This window comes from Spinacia oleracea, chromosome 2 (assembly GCF_020520425.1).
Source record: "Spinacia oleracea cultivar Varoflay chromosome 2, BTI_SOV_V1, whole genome shotgun sequence".
Classification (NCBI taxonomy): domain Eukaryota; kingdom Viridiplantae; phylum Streptophyta; class Magnoliopsida; order Caryophyllales; family Amaranthaceae; genus Spinacia; species Spinacia oleracea.
The window spans coordinates 76187732-76205977 of NC_079488.1; the positions used below are offsets into that span (position 1 = coordinate 76187732).

General features: G+C 33.1%; 3 protein-coding genes across 3 annotated transcripts; 2 read left to right on the plus strand and 1 right to left on the minus strand.

Annotated features, from left to right (window-relative positions):
• Positions 1–1534: 1534 nt before the first annotated feature.
• Positions 1535–11863, minus strand: LOC130467545 (uncharacterized). The gene is made up of 22 exons (XM_056836087.1): positions 11832–11863; positions 11599–11658; positions 11388–11447; positions 10218–10295; positions 10066–10122; positions 9387–9443; positions 9230–9292; positions 8147–8979; positions 7941–8057; positions 7740–7847; positions 7241–7468; positions 7101–7160; positions 6911–7015; positions 6194–6635; positions 5220–5547; positions 4956–5129; positions 3477–4504; positions 2910–3068; positions 2671–2830; positions 2247–2375; positions 2000–2143; positions 1535–1920 (listed from the first exon to the last, which is right to left on the minus strand). Exons 1-22 carry the CDS (start codon positions 11852–11854, stop codon positions 1714–1716), a joined length of 4620 nt encoding a protein of 1539 aa, XP_056692065.1. The 5' UTR covers positions 11855–11863; the 3' UTR covers positions 1535–1713.
• An 809-nt stretch (positions 11864–12672) lies between these two features.
• Positions 12673–16172, plus strand: LOC110800862 (uncharacterized). The gene is made up of 4 exons (XM_022006188.2): positions 12673–13868; positions 14785–15000; positions 15086–15177; positions 15285–16172. The coding sequence occupies exons 1-4, from the start codon at positions 12810–12812 to the stop codon at positions 15997–15999; spliced, it is 2082 nt and encodes a 693-aa protein (XP_021861880.1). The 5' UTR covers positions 12673–12809; the 3' UTR covers positions 16000–16172.
• Positions 16173–16723: 551 nt separating this feature from the next.
• Positions 16724–18246, plus strand: LOC110800863 (omega-hydroxypalmitate O-feruloyl transferase). The gene has a single exon (XM_022006189.2). It carries the CDS (start codon positions 16761–16763, stop codon positions 18132–18134), a length of 1374 nt encoding a protein of 457 aa, XP_021861881.2. The 5' UTR covers positions 16724–16760; the 3' UTR covers positions 18135–18246.

Below are 18246 nucleotides of genomic sequence, written 5' to 3' on the forward strand. Positions count from 1 at the left end.
AATTCTTTAAAGTGAATATTTAAATTTCTGTTTTTGAATGTCTTTACATTTTGTGTCAATTTTAGGAAAACAATTCAACAAATGAAACATCAAATGATTCATATGTTCATGGAAATACTAAAACCGATGCATGTACAAAAGTTAAAGCACCATTGGCTACTAAAGCACCATCGGCTACTAAAGCAACATCGGCTACTAAAGCACCATCGGTTAATAAAGCACCATCGGCTACTAAAGCACCATCGGTTAATAAAGCACCATTGGCTACTAAAGGAACATCAGCCACTAAAGCAAAAAAGGATCAGCAGAGATTTGAGTATAATATCAAGAGTGCATTTGACTTGGGACTTTCACCAACACCGATGCTTACTAAAGTTTCATCTGTTACTAAAGCTCCATCTTGTACTGAAGCTAAAGTTCAACGACCTATTCATGCTTCAGAAATTATTCAAGTAGTACCTACAGTTCACGGATCTATTCAGGCTGAAAAAATTACTCAAGTTGGATCTAAGGTTCAAGGACCTCAAGTTTCATTGGTTACTAAACCTCCGTTGGGTACTAAAGGATCTCATCAATCTGCTAATGATCAAGCTTATTTGAAATTTAAGTATGATGCTTTCTTAGCTCTTTTTGATGAATCAATGGTTGCTGAAGAAGCCATTAAAAGTCAATGATTTAGTAACTGTTGATTATTGAGTTGAACATTTAGTTTTAATAGAATGAACATTGAGTTCAAACATTTTGAACATATAGTTTAAATAGAATGAACATTTAGTTCAAGTAGTACGTGCTCTTTTTCTGTTTGATCATTTAGTTTTAATAGAATGAACATTGAGGTCAAACATTTTGAACATCACCTTTTTTCATAATATTTTATGTTTGAATTTTTTTTTTTTTTAAGGCATCCTTCTGAAGTTTATGAACATTTTAATCAAATATATTCAACATTATCTACTTTTGTTCACTTGATTTTGAACAATACGTATTTGTTAATGTGTTTTCTTTAAAGGTTTTGAACAATACGTATTTCAAAGTGAATATTCTATATGAAAATTTTGAGCATTAAGTATTTTAATAATGAACATTTTATTGAAATACAATAAATATCAGTAATTTAATAATTGAACGTTGTATGAATCATATTGATTATTACCTATTTTTACAATGAACATTGTTTAACGATATTAATCATTATATGTAACTTTCATCAATCAAGCAGTTAAAAAACATTTATTTTGTATGCATTATTGATTTGGAGTATTTGTTTGTGCATTGGATTTTCTACAGCAAAGGAAACTGAATATTAAACATAAAGGAAATGAACACCAAGTTATATGTTTTTGAACAAACCACCAAAATACCAAAATATTGTCTTTACATTGTACTAAAAATCTATCTATTGTTTGTTAACCTTGAAATACTATCTGCTTAATTTTTCATTAACTCCTCCATGCTTCATTTATGTTTGACTCATGCATTTCATTTTGCTTTGAAAGCATTAGGAGACCACAGAAAGTGACACAAAGCTTCCTTATTTGATTTGTCTGTATATCAAAAATAAAAATAAAAAAATTAAAAATGTTTTATAAAATCCAAATATTAAATTATAAATTTGAGGAATATAAAAGAAATTCAACAGGCAGAACAATAAAACAGAAAAGACCAAAACAATAAAAATAAATGAACAAAATACAAAAGAAGAATGAACAAAATTCAACTTACATCATTTGCCTTCAAGTCACATATCCATTCATGTTCTGGATCACCAGTATAGGTCTCCATGTGCTTCATGACATACACACCGCAGTTTGTATAGTCTTTCATGCTTCTCCATTTCATCTTGACCAAATTCATTTCATACTTTTGCATTGGTTCTACCTCATATCCAAATGTGCCCATATATTTTGCAAAAGCATCCAACTGGAATTTATGTTCATAAATGTAAGATAATTATCTACGATGTTTCAAATATACATTTTATGAATGATTTATTTCTTACCACAACTTCTGGGTGTCCCTCATATTTATCCTCAAATTTTACATTTCTTGGTAGAGGCCTGTTGTCAATTACATCCACAGTTGCATTGTAATGGTTGATGACTAGGAGATAGAAGTGTTTTGCAGCAAGAACAGGGATGAATATCTGAAAAAGAGGTAATTATTTAACTTAAAAACAATGAACAAATTACATACATTAAAATGAACATTAAAGTTTGAAGAATGGGTTAGTAGTTATATAGGTTTACCTGTTTAAATTGATGAATGTTTTTGAAATTATAGTTAACCAGTTCTTCGTTAACCCTTCTGTTAAAATCCTCAAGCCTTTTTTCGTAGGAGGATCCTGCTGGACACACCTTGTTTGTGAACATAATATGCTGCATTTAAACATAATCAACATTCAATTATAAATATATGTAAAATTAGTTACAATGATAATGAAAATTTCAATTTAATCATTTGTAATTTTTATCTTAATTTTGTAGAACATTAATTATTTCAATAATGAATATTGTATTTCAAAATTTTGAACATTATGTATTGTAATTATGAACATTCTATTTAAATATATTAAACATTACTTGTTTTAATATTGAACATTCTTTTTAAGAAAATTGATCATTTTATATAAACAAAATGAACATTTTAAATAACATCAATTATTATACTTACATATGGAACTGTTGAAAGGAAGAGTTTATCTTTATGGCCCTTTGCATTTAGATACTTTGACCATGAATCAATCACACAGTCAACCACTTCCGCTTCATCAACCAGTGTTTTCATGTCCTCTCTATTGATGTAGTTGTATCCATCAAAATAAAGAACCTCACTACAAACAGGAAGTAAATTAGGAGGAAGTATAAGAATTTAAATTTTAAATTATTTTTACGTGAAATTAAAGAAAATACCTATTGTCCTGACCACTTAAGACATAATCTGCTAGGCTTTGATGCATTGTGTCCAGATTTTTGAACAAGTCTCGATACTTGACCAAATATGGAGAAGAGAAGGCAGCCGGTAGTTTGTGAATCCTTTGAGGTCTTTTTCCTTTGTCACCTTTCTCATTTCTGTATATACAAAAAATTTAACAAAAAATCAACATAATTATAAATTGAACATATAAGATTAATAATATGAACATATAAGATTAAGAGTACCAAAAATTTAACAAAAAATCAACATAATTATAAAATGAACATATAAGATTAAGAGTATGAACATATAAGATTAAGAGTATGAACATATAAAGTAAAAAGAATGAACAAAAGGTACAAAAAGAAAGAACATAACATTCAAAAAGAATGATCCAAAAAAATTTAACAGGTTTGAAAAAGATAGAACAAAAACTAGAAGAGTATGACATATTATTATGACATTTTAAATAACCAAAACATTATTATGTCTTTAAAATAGTTTTCATAATATAACCAAAGTTTCACAAATACTAATTCAGTTTTAATACAGTTAAAATTTACCCTTCTCCTTCATCTTCTTTTTCTCCTTTGTCTTCAAAAATTTCGTCCAATTTCAAATCTGTTTTTGTGCTTGAAATTAATGTTGATATTGAGACTTCATTCAATGGAGTTTTTGGTGAAGGAAGAGAAGATTGTTCTGCACCAACAGATAGTTCAGCTTCCACTGGTTGTTGCACCTGCGACTGTGTAGGAGTATGAGGTTCTGCTGGCTCCTCAACCATTTGTTGTGCAACCGTGTTCTCAAGCACTTGTGGTTCAGCACTTTCATTTTTCTTATTTTTTGCAGGCTGCTCCTCGACCCCATCTGGTGTAACCTTCTTCTCAATCACTTGTGGTGCAGAAACCTCTTCATTTCTCACTTCTGGTGCAGGCTCCTCTTCAATTACATTAGTTACAGGCATCATTTCTGATACATGCAACTCAGGCTCCACTGTAGCTTCATCCGAGCTCACAATCTTCTCTTCTTGTACAACAATCTCCTCCACTGTTGTTTTTGGTTTTTCTGAAGCTGGTTCACTCACTTCTGATTCTGCTTGCATCATTTTCTTAGCTTTTGCAATTTCATTTTCTTTTTTCTCTTCCTCCCTTCTTTGTTTTAGATTCAGCATAGCAGAAGCCAAAGATTCATCTATTTCTTCAAGTGACAAATTTGGCGTAGAGGTGGATGTACCAGCTTTCTCACGTTTCAACTTGTCATCATCTATTATCGGTGATGGTGAAAGTCCCAAATCGAATGCATTCTTGATATCATACTCATATCTCTGCTTATCCTTTTTTGCTTTGTTTTTCTCCAGCTCAATTGCATCCAACAACTCTTTTTCTTTTTCCAACAGAGCCTTAATGAAGTCATCAGACCACTCATCTTGGCTTAATGATGGTTCTTTTGCCATTTTTGACAAGAACTCTTCCACTTTAGATACCAACTCATTTCCTGGGAAGAATTCTTGCGCCTTCTTCAGTGAATCAGAAAGCTTTGACAAATTGTCACCAACAGCTTGAATTATACCGACAAACTCATCCATAAACTCCTGTGTTTTAAAACCCATTGACATATATTAGGGAATAGTAAACTTTTAGGTGTTTCAGTTTGAACATTTAAAAGTAAAAGTATGAACAACTATATATACTGAATGACACTTGTGCACATATACAATATATAAATAAATAGGCTTGAACACTTATTTTTTATCATTTATTGATACAGTTTGAATAAATAACTAAAGAAGTTTGAACATTTTATCTTTATATATTGCACTAATTCTTCATTATGTTATGTTATGATATGTCTTAGAGAGGTATGAACATTATATGCAAAAATAAAGAACATTTAAGCAAAGGGTTATGAGCATTTATTTATATATGTTCTAAAAATATTATTTAACATATTAAAGGAAGGAACATAAAATTAATATTACCCATATTTATATTTGGCAGAAGAATTAAATTTAATCTATTAGAATTTGATGTATTTAGTAATACCTTGCGAGTTTGTTTTTCTTCAATATTGATTTTGGGTAACACCTTCCCCAATCCAAAGCCACTTTCCTCCAATTTATTCCGTTTGTGTCCTATTTCCTTTGTCCAGCAGGACACAAGTGGAATTCGTCTTGGAGGAAAAAAGTTCATTCTTTGAACTCTGTCAAAATAGAAAATCTGACATACAAAGTATAAGTGTTAGAAAATCCCTAAGATTGATCAAGTACATTAAAATCATCAATTTAGAAGGTGTAAATGAAGTTATACCGTCAATAACGGCAATGGTCCTGTGAAAAATGTTGCTTTGTCCTTTTGTTTCAGGTTTTTCTTATACTGTGCAGTAGTTGAGAGCAGCGCCTCCCACACATACTTGCACCAATTCAAGTTCCGGATCTGCTCATGATTCATCATTGAGAACAAAAATTTGAAGTATGCTTGGTTTGACAACGTGCTCTTGATCAACGTGTTGACAGTGACCACCAAGAAGCTTGTAATGAAATTTGCATCCGGTCCAGCCTCAATTTGGTCTTCTTGACTGTAGTACTTTAAAATTTTCTGAACTGATGGGACCTTATTCCCAAAGATCTTTTTCCAACTGTTTATTTAAATGAGCAAAATTTAATGAAGATAAACATTCCCAAACAGAAAGAACAACCAATATAAAAAGAAAGAACAAACTCAACAACAACTATGAACAATTATGAACAATTATATGAATCAGGGTTATAGAAAAAGAACAAGCATAGACATATGAACAAAATTTAATTAAGAAAAACAAAATTTAATAAATATGAACAAAATTTATTTAGGATTCCACTTTTCATGTATTACTGTCTTCTTCCATCTGTTTTTGTTAATGAACAAAATTTAATTAAGGAAAACATTTTGAACATAAGACTAAAAACTTTGAACATAAAGGAAAAAAACTTTGAACATAATGGAGAAAAGGTTTGAACATATTGGAGAAGCTTTTAACATATTAGGGAAATTTTTTGAACATAATTGATAAAAACTTTGAACATAAGAAGGAAAAACTATGAATAATTCTATGAGAAACACAGAAAAAACTTTTTCTCATTATAATTGTAGTAAAACTTTCAAATTCTGAATGTATATTAAGCCATACACAATTGAACAAATAACTTTAAGAAAAAGAACATTTGTAGTACATGCATAATGCAGTTAGATTTTTGAAGTCTATAATATATTGAAAATATAAGTATAGATTTAAGATCATTTACCTTGCCATGAATGCAGAAAACTCTTCACTAGCCTTGTCAGACTTTGCCTCAACTATGTCTACTTCACCGCTAGGAAGGCCATATATCTTTTTCACGTCCTCAAATTCTATCAGGATTTTCTCATTCTTCGGCAGATAAAGATATTGGCTGTTTTCCTCAAAGTTGTTACATAGCCATGTAACAAATTGTTGGGATGAAGTAGGTAGCTGGAAATCTAGCAATGCTCCTAGACCGATATTCCGAACGGCCTCCTTCTTCTGTTCATTCATCATGGAAATGAAACTGATGAATTTTCCATGTCCTCCTCTAACTCCAGTTTTTTCTTCCTCTTCTTCTGCTACTTTTTCCTTGTAAACAGCAATTGATTTCTTTGGTTTCTTTTTTGCAGGAACTTCTTTGGTAATCATCGCCAAAGGGGAAACCTCCCGTTCCACAATTAAAGCTGATTAACAAAACCAAAAATTAATGATGAATATTGTATTTCAAAATTTTGTAGAACATTAATTATTTCAATAATGAATATTGTATTTCAAAATTTTGAACATTATGTATTGTAATTATGAACATTCTATTTAAATATATTAAACATTACTTGTTTTACTATTGAACATTCTTTTTAAGAAAATTGATCATTTTATATAAACAAAATGAACATTTTAAATAACATCAATTATTATACTTACATATGGAACTGTTGAAAGGAAGAGTTTATTTTACCTTTTTCTATATTTTCTTCCTTCACTTCATATTCTTCATCAGTTATTTTCCTTTTTGTTTTTCTTTCAGCAGGTAGGTTTGCTTTTGCTGCTGTTCTTTTTGATGCTGGAAAAGGAACACGTATAAGTAAGTTTTAATAACAATTGTAGAATTTTTAATTTTATGGAGAACAAATAAATTTTAATTTTACCTATTTTTTGTCTTTGTTTTTCAAACTGAACCAACCTCTCTTTCACCGGTACTGTTTTCTCTGTTGGAGAAGAACATACAATTAAGAAGTTTTGATAAACATGTAATACAATGTTTAATATTTTAGTATACTAAATATACCTTTTGGCATCTTGTTTTGTTCTTTTTCTTCTTCTTCTTCCCATTCTTCATCTTCCTCATCTTCCTCATCTTCTTCCTCTTCTTCCTCTTCTTCCTCATTTTGTTCTTCCTCCTCTTCTTGCTCTTCTTCATCATTTCCCTCTAACTCCTCTTCTTCTTGAACCTCTTCTTCTTCTTCCTTTCTTTTTTTCATTTTCCTTTTTCCTTTAACATTGACTTTTGCAAGTTCTGTGAACAGAACAAAATAGTAAAAATGTTTGAACATATTACCCAAAAACTTTAAACGAAATAGTAAAGCTTTGAACATAATGGAGAAAACTTTGAACTTAATATAGAAAACTTTTGAACATGATGGAGAAAAACTTTGAACATATAACCAAATAGTTTGAATAACTGTGAGATAAAAACAGAAAGAATTTTTATCCAAACAAAAATAACATTTTATGATAACCAAATGAACGTTCTTTGAAAAAACTTTGAACAATGTTAAATGTAATACCTGTTTTCTGATCTTCTTTCACTTCTTCAATATCATTTTTCTTATTTCTTTTCAATGCACTCCTAAGAGGAAGAATTCTTCCCTTAACAGGTGCTTTTTTTTCAACTCCTGTAAAAAAAATTACAATGTATTTAACATATTAACATTTTATCAATTATCTTAAATTATTTTTTAACAATGTTTTTTTGTAAATATGTTTACCTTTTTGTTTTTTTATTTTTATTATCTCAACATCCAAAGGCTCATCCTCATCTTCTTTCTCAGCCGCTTTCCTTTTCTTTGGAGTATTTGTTACTTTGGAAGTAACTCCAGAAACATCTACATTATTAACAAATACTAAGTACAACTTACATAATAATATATTTTGAATATTTATTGAAATAAGATTGAACAATGTAAATAGTTACCTTTGCCTTCAAATTCTTCTTTGCTAACTACTTCAGCACCAACATTTTGTTGCACTTTCACCATTGATCTTGTACTTCTTCTCGGATTGTATGAATCTGATATGTTGTGCAACTTCTTTTGTAGTTCTTCATCCATAGTAATACTTAGAATGGTGTTCTTCTTGGTAGCTGTTGTCTTCTTTCCTCTTTTTGTGCCTTTACCACCAATGGTTTGAGCTTCACTCTCTGAAGCATTTACATTTTCAACCACCATGGCAATTGCTTTTGTGGCATCATCGTCTTCTTTTTTCTTTCTCTCATCTTCTCTTTTCTTTCTCTCAGCTTCTTTCCTTTCCGCTTCCTCTATCAACTCTTTGTTGTTTTTAGCCATAAGCTGGCTCATTTTTTCTTCATATTCTTTCTTTCTTTCCTCTAAATCCTTCTTCATTGCTTCAGCTTTATCTTCTTCTTCCTTCTTCTTATTAGCCTCGATCCTCTTGTTTTCAGCTTCTTTCAGCTCAGCTTCTCTTTGGGCATCAGCTGCAGATGCCTTCTCCTCATCCAGTTTTTTCGCTTCTGCATCAGCTGCAGATGCCTTTTCCTCAGCCACTCTTTTGGCTTCTTTCTCAGCTGCAGACGCCTTTTCCTGAGCGACTCTTTTGTCTTCTGCATCAGCTGCAGGTGCCATTTTCTCAGCTTCTATTTGTGCTGCAACGGCAGCTGTATCTATCCTTTTGTCAGCTTCTTTGCTGGCCATTGCAGCAGCAGCAGCTGCAGCTACCATTTGTGCAGCCTTTTTTTTGTTGTTCTGCTTTATGCTCTTTGCTAAAAGTTGTTTCAGTAAGTTGTTGCCCCTGATAAACAAAGAACAAAAAAATTCAATAAATTAAAACGACAAATGTGTGATCATATATATGAAAACGTATGAAAAATATCATTTATATATAAAGTTACAAATAAAGAAGAAAGAAAGAGTCGTTCAATAATAAAGAATAAACCATATAAAATAAAGAACAAACAATTCCAAATGAATGAACAAACAATGAAACTATTATGAACAAATATGCAGAAGAAAATGAATTGTAAAAAAATGCCAAATTCTACCTATTTTTTGTAGCAATCTTTCTTTGTACCAAAGATTTTGAAGACTCTTCTTGATCTTCTTCACTGTTATTTGAATAATATATTTTTAATATACATGCTATTTTATATAAAAATTATGAACGATTCAACTAAATTGAAAATTCATATTAATTTTTACCTTGATGTTTTTTGAACTTCAGGCTGTGATTTTGACGAAGATTTCTTATCTCCTTCACTGTAATTTGAATAGTAAGGTGTAAACGTACAAGTCATTTTATATAAAATTAATAAAAAATTATTTAAAAAGCTAAAAATGGACATTATATTATACTGTGAAATTTGAACCCATGACTAAAAACTTGAACATTAGGGTAAAAACTTTGAACATAAAGGTAATAAACTTTGAACAAAATGGAGAAAAGTTTTAAACATAATAGGTAAATTTGAACATTTGACTAAAAACTTTGAACATAAAGGTTAAAAACTTTGAACAAAATGGAGAAAAGCTTTGAACATATAACCAAATAGTTTGACTGAGATATAAACAGAAAGAAAGGCTTTGAACATATGACTAAAAACTTAGAACATAAAGGTTAAAAAATTTGAACGAACAATGGAGAAAAGCTTTGAACATATAGGAGAAGCTTTAAACATAATAAGTAAATTTTTTGATCATAATTCATAAAAACTTTGAACACAAGGAGGAAATTTTTTGAACATAATTCATAAACGCAGATGAGATAAACTTTCAATTTATGAATGAATATTAAGCCATACACAATTGAACAAATAACTTTAAGAAAAAGAACATTTATATTACATGCATAATGTAGTAAAAAATGGACATTATATTATACCTCAATGGTTTTTGAACTTCTGTCTCAGAAGTTGTACATGCCTTCCCATCTCCTTCACTGTATTTTTTATTAATATGATGTTAATGCACACATTATATTATATAATATTAAAAATCATTCAAATTTAATAAAAAATTGATATTATCTTATACCTTAATACTTTCTGAACCTCTGGCTGGGATTTAGTTGGTCTTCGCTTAAATTTGAGTATTAACCTTTGTGGTTGTTCTCTAGATTTTATAAATGTATAACTAATGAGTGTCCAGAGCAAAATTCAGTTTGAAGAAATGAATATTTTATGAAAACAAAATGAACATTTAACATAAAAACAGTTATCATGAGTTTTAATAATAAAAAGGACTGAAGAAATGAACAAAAGTTCAAACATTGAAATTATGAATATAGTAGTTGAAATAATTGAAGATTTCTAAACCAACTTAGTATATCAGAGTAAACGAACATTTTATTAAAAAGAATTGAATATTTTAGCAAAATAAATTGAACATTTTTCGCAGATGAGTGTAGATTTAAAATTTTACTGTAGAAAAATTGAATATTAGTACAAAGAACATTTCCATTATGAATATAATACTAGAAATAATTCATAGTATATTCCAAAACAAAACTCTGTAACAAAATATATTCCAGAAAAAAAATTGAACATTTTATAAAAAGAAAATGAACTATCAAAATATATTGAATATTTTATAAAAAGAAAATGAATATTTTATCAAAATATATTGAACATTTTGGAGACAGACAGTTACCATGATTTCTGGATTTAGTTTTTGGACATATGAATGAACAAATGTTCAAATTATTTTAATTATATATATAACATTCGAAATAATTCAGTATTCCTAAAGAAAATCTCAGTAGACCAAAAAGGATATCCAGTTTGGAATATATGATCATTTTCCAAAAAGATATTGAATATTCTGCTATAATCAATTGAACATTTTGCATAAGATAGTTATCATGAGTTCTAAAGACTTAATTTATTTTACAGAGGAATGAACAAAACTCAGTGGACCAAAATGAATATCTAGCTTAAACAATATGAACATTTTACACATAAATTGAACGTCTAACATAAGATTAGAAAAACTTAACAAAAGTTCATCACATTTACATTATTATAATAATATTTAAATTAATTGACATTCCCAATCCAAATTTTAATCATCAATAAGATTATTGTTAAATCTCTATGAATATGAACAATGTATCATTAATTTGTATTTGTATTGTATCAAATGTCAAAAACGGCACATTCGCAAATTAAATAGAAATAGATATTCAAAAACATAAAAATTACTTACTGGAATGTGTCTATTTGCTTTTCAGCTTCAATTTCCTTCTCAATTTCGTATTTTCCAGTTCTGTGATCAAAAAACCAATAGTTAGGGTTTGGTTAAATCATCACGCAACGAAAATGAACATTAAATTAAAAACGATTGAACATTAACATAAAATTGATTGAACATATGTAAATTAAAATGAATTTATCTACGAAAACTTAAAATAACTTACTCCTTCATGTCTAGTTGCTTTGCATTCCCGATTTTTTGCTCTTCACTAGATCTTCCAGTCCTATAGCCAAAAAATCAGAAGTTAGGGTTTGCTAACATCATAAACCAAAAAATTGACCATTATAATGAAATTATTTGAACATTATAAAGAAAAATACTGAAAATAACTGAATTAAACAAATATTTAAGTAATAAAACAGTTGCATGTTCGAAATCTGAAATTAAATTACATACGTTTCCTTTTTTTCTTTCGGCATCTTCGTTTTTATGAAATAGAACGAAAATAAGCAAAATTAGATTTCATTTTAGTTCGAAAATAAAATCGAAACATCAGAATCAATTGTAATTACTTACTTTTTGCTTTTCGGTGGATTTTAAAGCTTGTTCATGTCAATTTCGTCACGAACATCCATTTTTCTCTTTTTTTTCAGTAAAAAGAAGTCACAGATTTCTTCTCTTGATATTTTGTGGAAATTCAGCTTTAATAATGAAGATTAGTAGCGGTTTGAAGAGAGAGAAAGTTGATTGAGGTGGTTGCAGGAAGTTTAATGGCGGTTTTAAGAGAGAGAAAACAACGAAGTAGAAGAGTGGGCAGAGGAGAGAGAAAATTTTTTGCGTGCTGAGAATTTGAACGGTTTTCGAAATGATTTTCCTCTTTTTTTTTTGTATTTATAGGCCATTCCTGCGCGAAATTATTACCCTCACGTGCCATTTTTTTTTCAAATTAACTAACCCGCGCGTGGGATTCACGCGCCTAACAATGGCAGGGGGTACAGCCATCTTGGCTGTACCTGGGTATAGCAATTAGGGATATGTAAGGGTATGGTGGGCATTTGTAAGGGTTGTGAGGGGTATTTTATGAATTGTTGAAACTTGATGGGCGTTTGGTGAATTACAGCAAAACTCGGGGGCATTTTATGAAATAACCGTAATAAAAACTCCATTAACCATACTCCATTAACGATACAAAAAACATCGCAATAATAGTGTTTCCAAAACAGGGAGAGCAACAACAGCGTAACGGTCCCGAACGTTTAGTTACAAAATTCAAAATTCACATCCAATCAAATAAGCGGGACTCCCGTTAACTCTCCTATTTCTCTCTCCTAAAATTCAAAAATTAACCTCAGATCTCATTCCCCATTACATAACGTCCCTTTTCTCTTCTCCTCCCCAAAATCCCACCTTCAACTTCAACCTTCACACTCAACAATGGCGACTCTAAACCCAGGAATCCTCCTCAAACTCCTACAGTCCATGAACACGAATACCAAACCCACCGGCGAACACCGCTCTGCTCTACTCCAAGTCATCGGAATCCTCCCCACTTTATCCTCTACTTCTCCCTCATCGACCGCCACTACCACTAACAACCTTGACCTTTGGCCTAGCCATGGCTTCCTTCTTCAACTCTCCGACTCCAAAAACTCCACCTACATTTCTCTCTCTGACCGTGATACTGATCTCATTCTCTCTAACCGTATTCAACTCGGTCAATTTGTTTACCTTGAACGCTTTGTGTTTGACCCTTCTTCTCCTATTCCTTTCGCCACCGGAATCCGACCTGTTTCAGGGAGACACCCTTTTATCGGGTCGCCGGAGCCTCTAACTATTCGGGTTTCGAAGGAGAAGCGGGATTTTGTTATTCAGCCTGTTACGGATTCCAATGATTCAATAGACCCAATTTTATCAATTCTGCAGAAGAAGAAGAATAAGGAAAGAGAGGAGAATAATAATAAGGAAAATGTAGGGGTGACCCCACAGAGGTTTACTTCTCCGGCGCCGGCAAAGAGAGCGGTATCTGTTGGGAGGAGGGAGAAAGAAAAGGGAAGAGAGAGAGACCCATCTCCGGTTACTAAAGTTAAGAGGTCTGCATCACCGGTGCCGTCAAAGTGCGTGGTGCCGAGCTTGGCGGAGGCCAAGGCGACCGAGGAGGGGAAGAGGGTTGGAAGGGAAGCGGCAATTGTTGTGCCTTCAAGGTATCGACAGCCATCACCAACAGCGGCAAGGAGGGCGGCGTCACCAGCATCGAGGAGAATGTCGTTATCGCCTGCGAGGAGGTTGTCTGGTGGTGGAGGAAGCTCAGGGAATAGAAAGAAGTTTAGTGGTGGTGGTATTGTTAGTGGGATTGGGAGTTTGAAGGTTTCTGAGGGTAGTTTGGGGAAAAGTGGGAATAGTGGAGGGAGGAAGATTTGGGATGAAGGAGAGGTTAAAGAGAAGAGTAGTGTGATGAAGAATAAGCCTGATTTGCAAGCTATCATTAGAACTCAGGTACTTTTTCTAATTGCTCAATTCTAACCAATGTTTGTATTTAGGTTTAGTTAAATTATCAAGTTGGTGTTTAATTTTAAAATTATTTTTGTGGAATTTAAGTTAAATTCTTAATTTTGATGGATTATTTTTTGTGAAAATTAACTTTGAATAGCTACAATTGTGGTTTGTGGATGTGAATTGTGAATCATGTGTGATACTTCATGATTATATGATTAGTATGGATGGTTTCTTTGTGGAAAAAGAGATGGGTTTCTTGATTATAAGTTTACTGTTAATCATCTTAAATTATCCATGAAGTATTTTAGTTTCAATGTTCAGTAGTCTAGGATCTGACCTTTCATATCTGTTTTTAGTTGATGCTTTATGAATTGTTAGGTTAGATATTGAGCTGTTAATCTCAATCTGAGTAATTGGTTATGAAGAATTCGGTGAGGCGCGGCCTATGGCCTTGATTTCATCTACATTCTGTATTTTAGATATTCTTTAGGTGAATGGCTGTGTGAATCTCCTTTGCTGTGTAAAATGTAATCCTACAATGTGTAAGGCTAGGACTCCAAGGGGTGTACCATATTCCATGCAGAGTCGAATTGCCGAGCAAGTTAACTCTGGCAGTGAAATTAATCCTCCATTTTTGTTTTGAAAACTGCATCAGAGTGGTTTTGCCTGCCAACAGAGTAATTATCTTGTAATACAGCAGCTGCCCTTGCAATGATACATTTTCCTGCATCTTTTTGTACCTATGTAGCTGATGGTGGATTTTGTGTTTTTCCATTTAGACATAATCCCTTGCATTTCCAAAAAAAGCTTCACATTTTAAATTCTTTATGGCATGATCAGCAAGCAATAGCACTTGGACATAATTTGTTCTTGATTAGTTAAATTGCATTCTTCCTGATTGTGCTAAACATTGTAGGCTGCTTTGTCTCGCCGTCTAAGTGATGTAAATAGTCATGAATCAAAGGATGATTCTTCTACTGATGGCAAGTCAAAAACTAGCTCCCCTGATGATTTTGTAGCGCCTGACAAGCCGTTTGCTTTGGCTGCTGGAATCACGATTCACGAAAAGAAGTGGACTGATGGTAGCGTGCCACTAGATGCTGTATCAGGAAGCCTCGCAAAACTTGGGAAGGTAGACAGCTTTTCACTTTCATTTTTTATCTTCTGTGTGCAACTGCAGAAGTTCTTAGTTGTGCATATGTTTGCAATAACTGTAGGAGGCTATCCAAAGGAGGGCCATTGCTGCTACTGCAGCAGCTGAAGCTTTGCAAGAGGCTTTGGCTACCGAGTCTATTGTAAGGAGTTTGAGGTAAGCTACTCTTTTTAAGTCCCAGTTTTTATTTTTTATGTTTTTTCTGTATCTAATGGAATTTATATTACTGATAACACTGACATGATTTTCCTTTTATTCTTCAGCATGTTTTCAGATCTTTGCACTTCATCAAAAACTGGAAACCCTTTACCTACAATAGACAGATTCTTATCCATGTATGACAACGCCTCCCGTGCAGCTGCCATTGTAGAGTCAGTTTCATCTAGCCATTGTTCTGAGACAAATGATGCTGTTGTTCCTACAGAGCAATCCAAGTCTGCCTCTGCTTGGGTTGAAGCTGCTCTTTCCACTGATCTCGCCATTGTTTCCCTTCTCACTGGCCAAAACACCGAGTCTGTACCACCACCTTCCTTACCAAAGAGTTCTTCAAAACGCCAGTCTATAGGAAGCACAACCAAAAACCACTCAAAGACTTTTTCAACTTTGGCAGGATCACCAAAAAGGACATGGACAAGAGGCCATGGCATTAGGGAGACCAAAGAACTAGCAACTACTCTAAAGTATGAGATGGAAATGTGGTTCTTTAAGTTTGTGGAAGAATCATTAGATGCAGGGTTTCGTGTTTTCAGCGAGTCTGGCAACAATGGTGGCCGGAAATTGCCTACTGAATGTGGATCAATTGCTGCAATTTTATCACAGTTGAAACGGATAAATGATTGGTTGGACCTTGTTGTCAAGAAAAGGGATGACGAGTTAACTGATAAGACTGAACGACTAAAGAGGAAGATCTATGGTTTTGTAATTCAGCATGTTGGTACAACTTTTGACAATAATTCCTCCCCAATTTCTGCATCCTAAAAGGTCCTGCGCCCTGGCGGTATGAGTAAACAACAAGGTGTTCTTATCAGCAATTAGTTATGCTTGTCAGCTTGTGTCATTGTTTGATGTCTTAAGCTTGTTAGAATTCTCACCATTAATCTGTAATTTGCTTCCTTTGCAAATAAATTATTCATATATTTTGATTTTAGAAATGGAAATTTCTGCCTCCAATCTTCATAATTTGCATGTCACCATTTTTATTTTATTTTATTGACAGGATGTCAACTTATTTTCACAGGTGTCCCATTGGTCTTGTTTGTGTTTCTGGTTTATTTTTAATACACGTATTAGAAAGTATGATAAATGATCGAAGATAGGGTTGTTTGGGTTTTAGTTTCCCTGTAACTTCAAGCCGGGTTTGAGTTGGTGTATTATTAAGTCGCGTTTGATTTTGATTTTTGACTGTTTTGAGTAGTGCACACTTGAACAATGAATGGTTTATCAGTGGCAATACTTTAAACTAAGAACTCGTGAACGAGGAAATAATCTTGTGTCCACTGTCCAACCACTTCTGCTCATGCATTTTACAATGTTCAAAGATCCAATAGATTTTTCTAGCATCTAAATTTTAAAATTTTGTTTTTTTTTAAACTCATGAACATGGTGATCTGCAACTGTCTCTCTTTGTAAACAGAGATCATTTCTTCAAGCAACTTTGCATGTTTCCCAATTGCATATTTCTATAAAACAAGCTAAGCACATAATATATAATAATACTACTAATTCATCGCGTTGTTTTCATGGCTTCCTTTATGGAAGACATAAAATTTCCTCACCTATCCATCCCTGTAACCATCAAACACAAACAGGTAGTACTTCCTGCAGGCCCGATCCCTGTCAACAACAATGACACTCTCTATCTCTCCAACTTGGACGACACAGTTGGTTGTCGAGTTTTCACCCCAACTGTTTATTTTTACCACTCAACTCCATCCATGAGCAAGCACGTGGTAGAAAAACTACGCGATGCTCTGGCTCTTGTTTTAGTCCCCTATTATCCCTTTTCAGGGAGGATTAGGGGGACTAACAATGGAAAATTAGAGATATTTTTCGGCCCTAATCAAGGTGTCCTTATGGTTGAAGGGTACTCATCCATAGCCTTAACTGACTTAGGAGACTTGTCAATCCCAAACCCTTCATGGTCACCACTGATATACAGGTTCCCTGATGAAGAGCCCTACAAAGTCATTGACATGCCTTTGTTAATAGCTCAAGTGACTTATTTCCGTGATGGAGGGTTTAGCCTTGGTTTAAGAATGTGCCATTGCCTTTGTGATGGTATAGGTGCAATGCAGTTCTTCAATGCTTGGGCTACCACGGCTAGAGTTGGGACTTTAGTCGCGTCTCCTAACCCATGTTGGGACAGGGAATACTTCCTTCCTCGCGACCCTCCACTGATAAAATATCCACACTTTGAGTTCATGAGTGTCGTGGATGAATCAAACTTGACTAGCTCGCTCTGGGAAGTGAAGCCGGTACAAAAATGTTATAAAGTTTCCAGAGAGTTCCAAGAACAAGTCAAGTCCATGGCTCAAGAAACCAGTAAAGATAGTAAATACACAGCATTTGATGCTATGGCTGCTCATGTGTGGAGATCTTGGGTGAAAGCTCTGAATGTAAAGCCTTCAGACTTTGAGTTACGCCTCACTTTCACTGTCAACACCCGTCATATGCTCAAGGACCCTCCATTAAAGGATGGATTCTATGGAAACGCGGTGTGTGTTGCTTGTGCCACAAGTAAAGTAGAAGAACTTATCAATCACCCACTCCCTTGGACAACTGATTTGGTTCACAGAGCAAGGGTTGGTGTTAATGAAGATTATCTGAGATCCACATTGGATTATGTCGAGGTTAGAAGGCCTAAAACGCTAGAGTTTGGAGGTAAGTTGACAATAACTCAATGGACAAGGTTTCTACTATATGAATCAGCTGATTTTGGATGGGGAAGACCTGTTTATGCTGGTCCTATTGATCTGACTCCAACTCCTCAGGTTTGTGTGTTTCTGCCTGAAGGTGGGATTAATGCTGATGGCATGTTGGTTTGCCTTTGCTTGCCACCAACCGCCTGTAAGAGGTTCGAAGAACTCTTCTGCCTCATTGAGAACAGAGCCTAGATCAACATTGATAAAGTACCACTATATATCAAATAAACTCAGTTTGTTTGCTTGACCTTACATTGTATTAAGACAGTTGTTTTTTATCATAATGTAAAAGTTGTTATTTCAA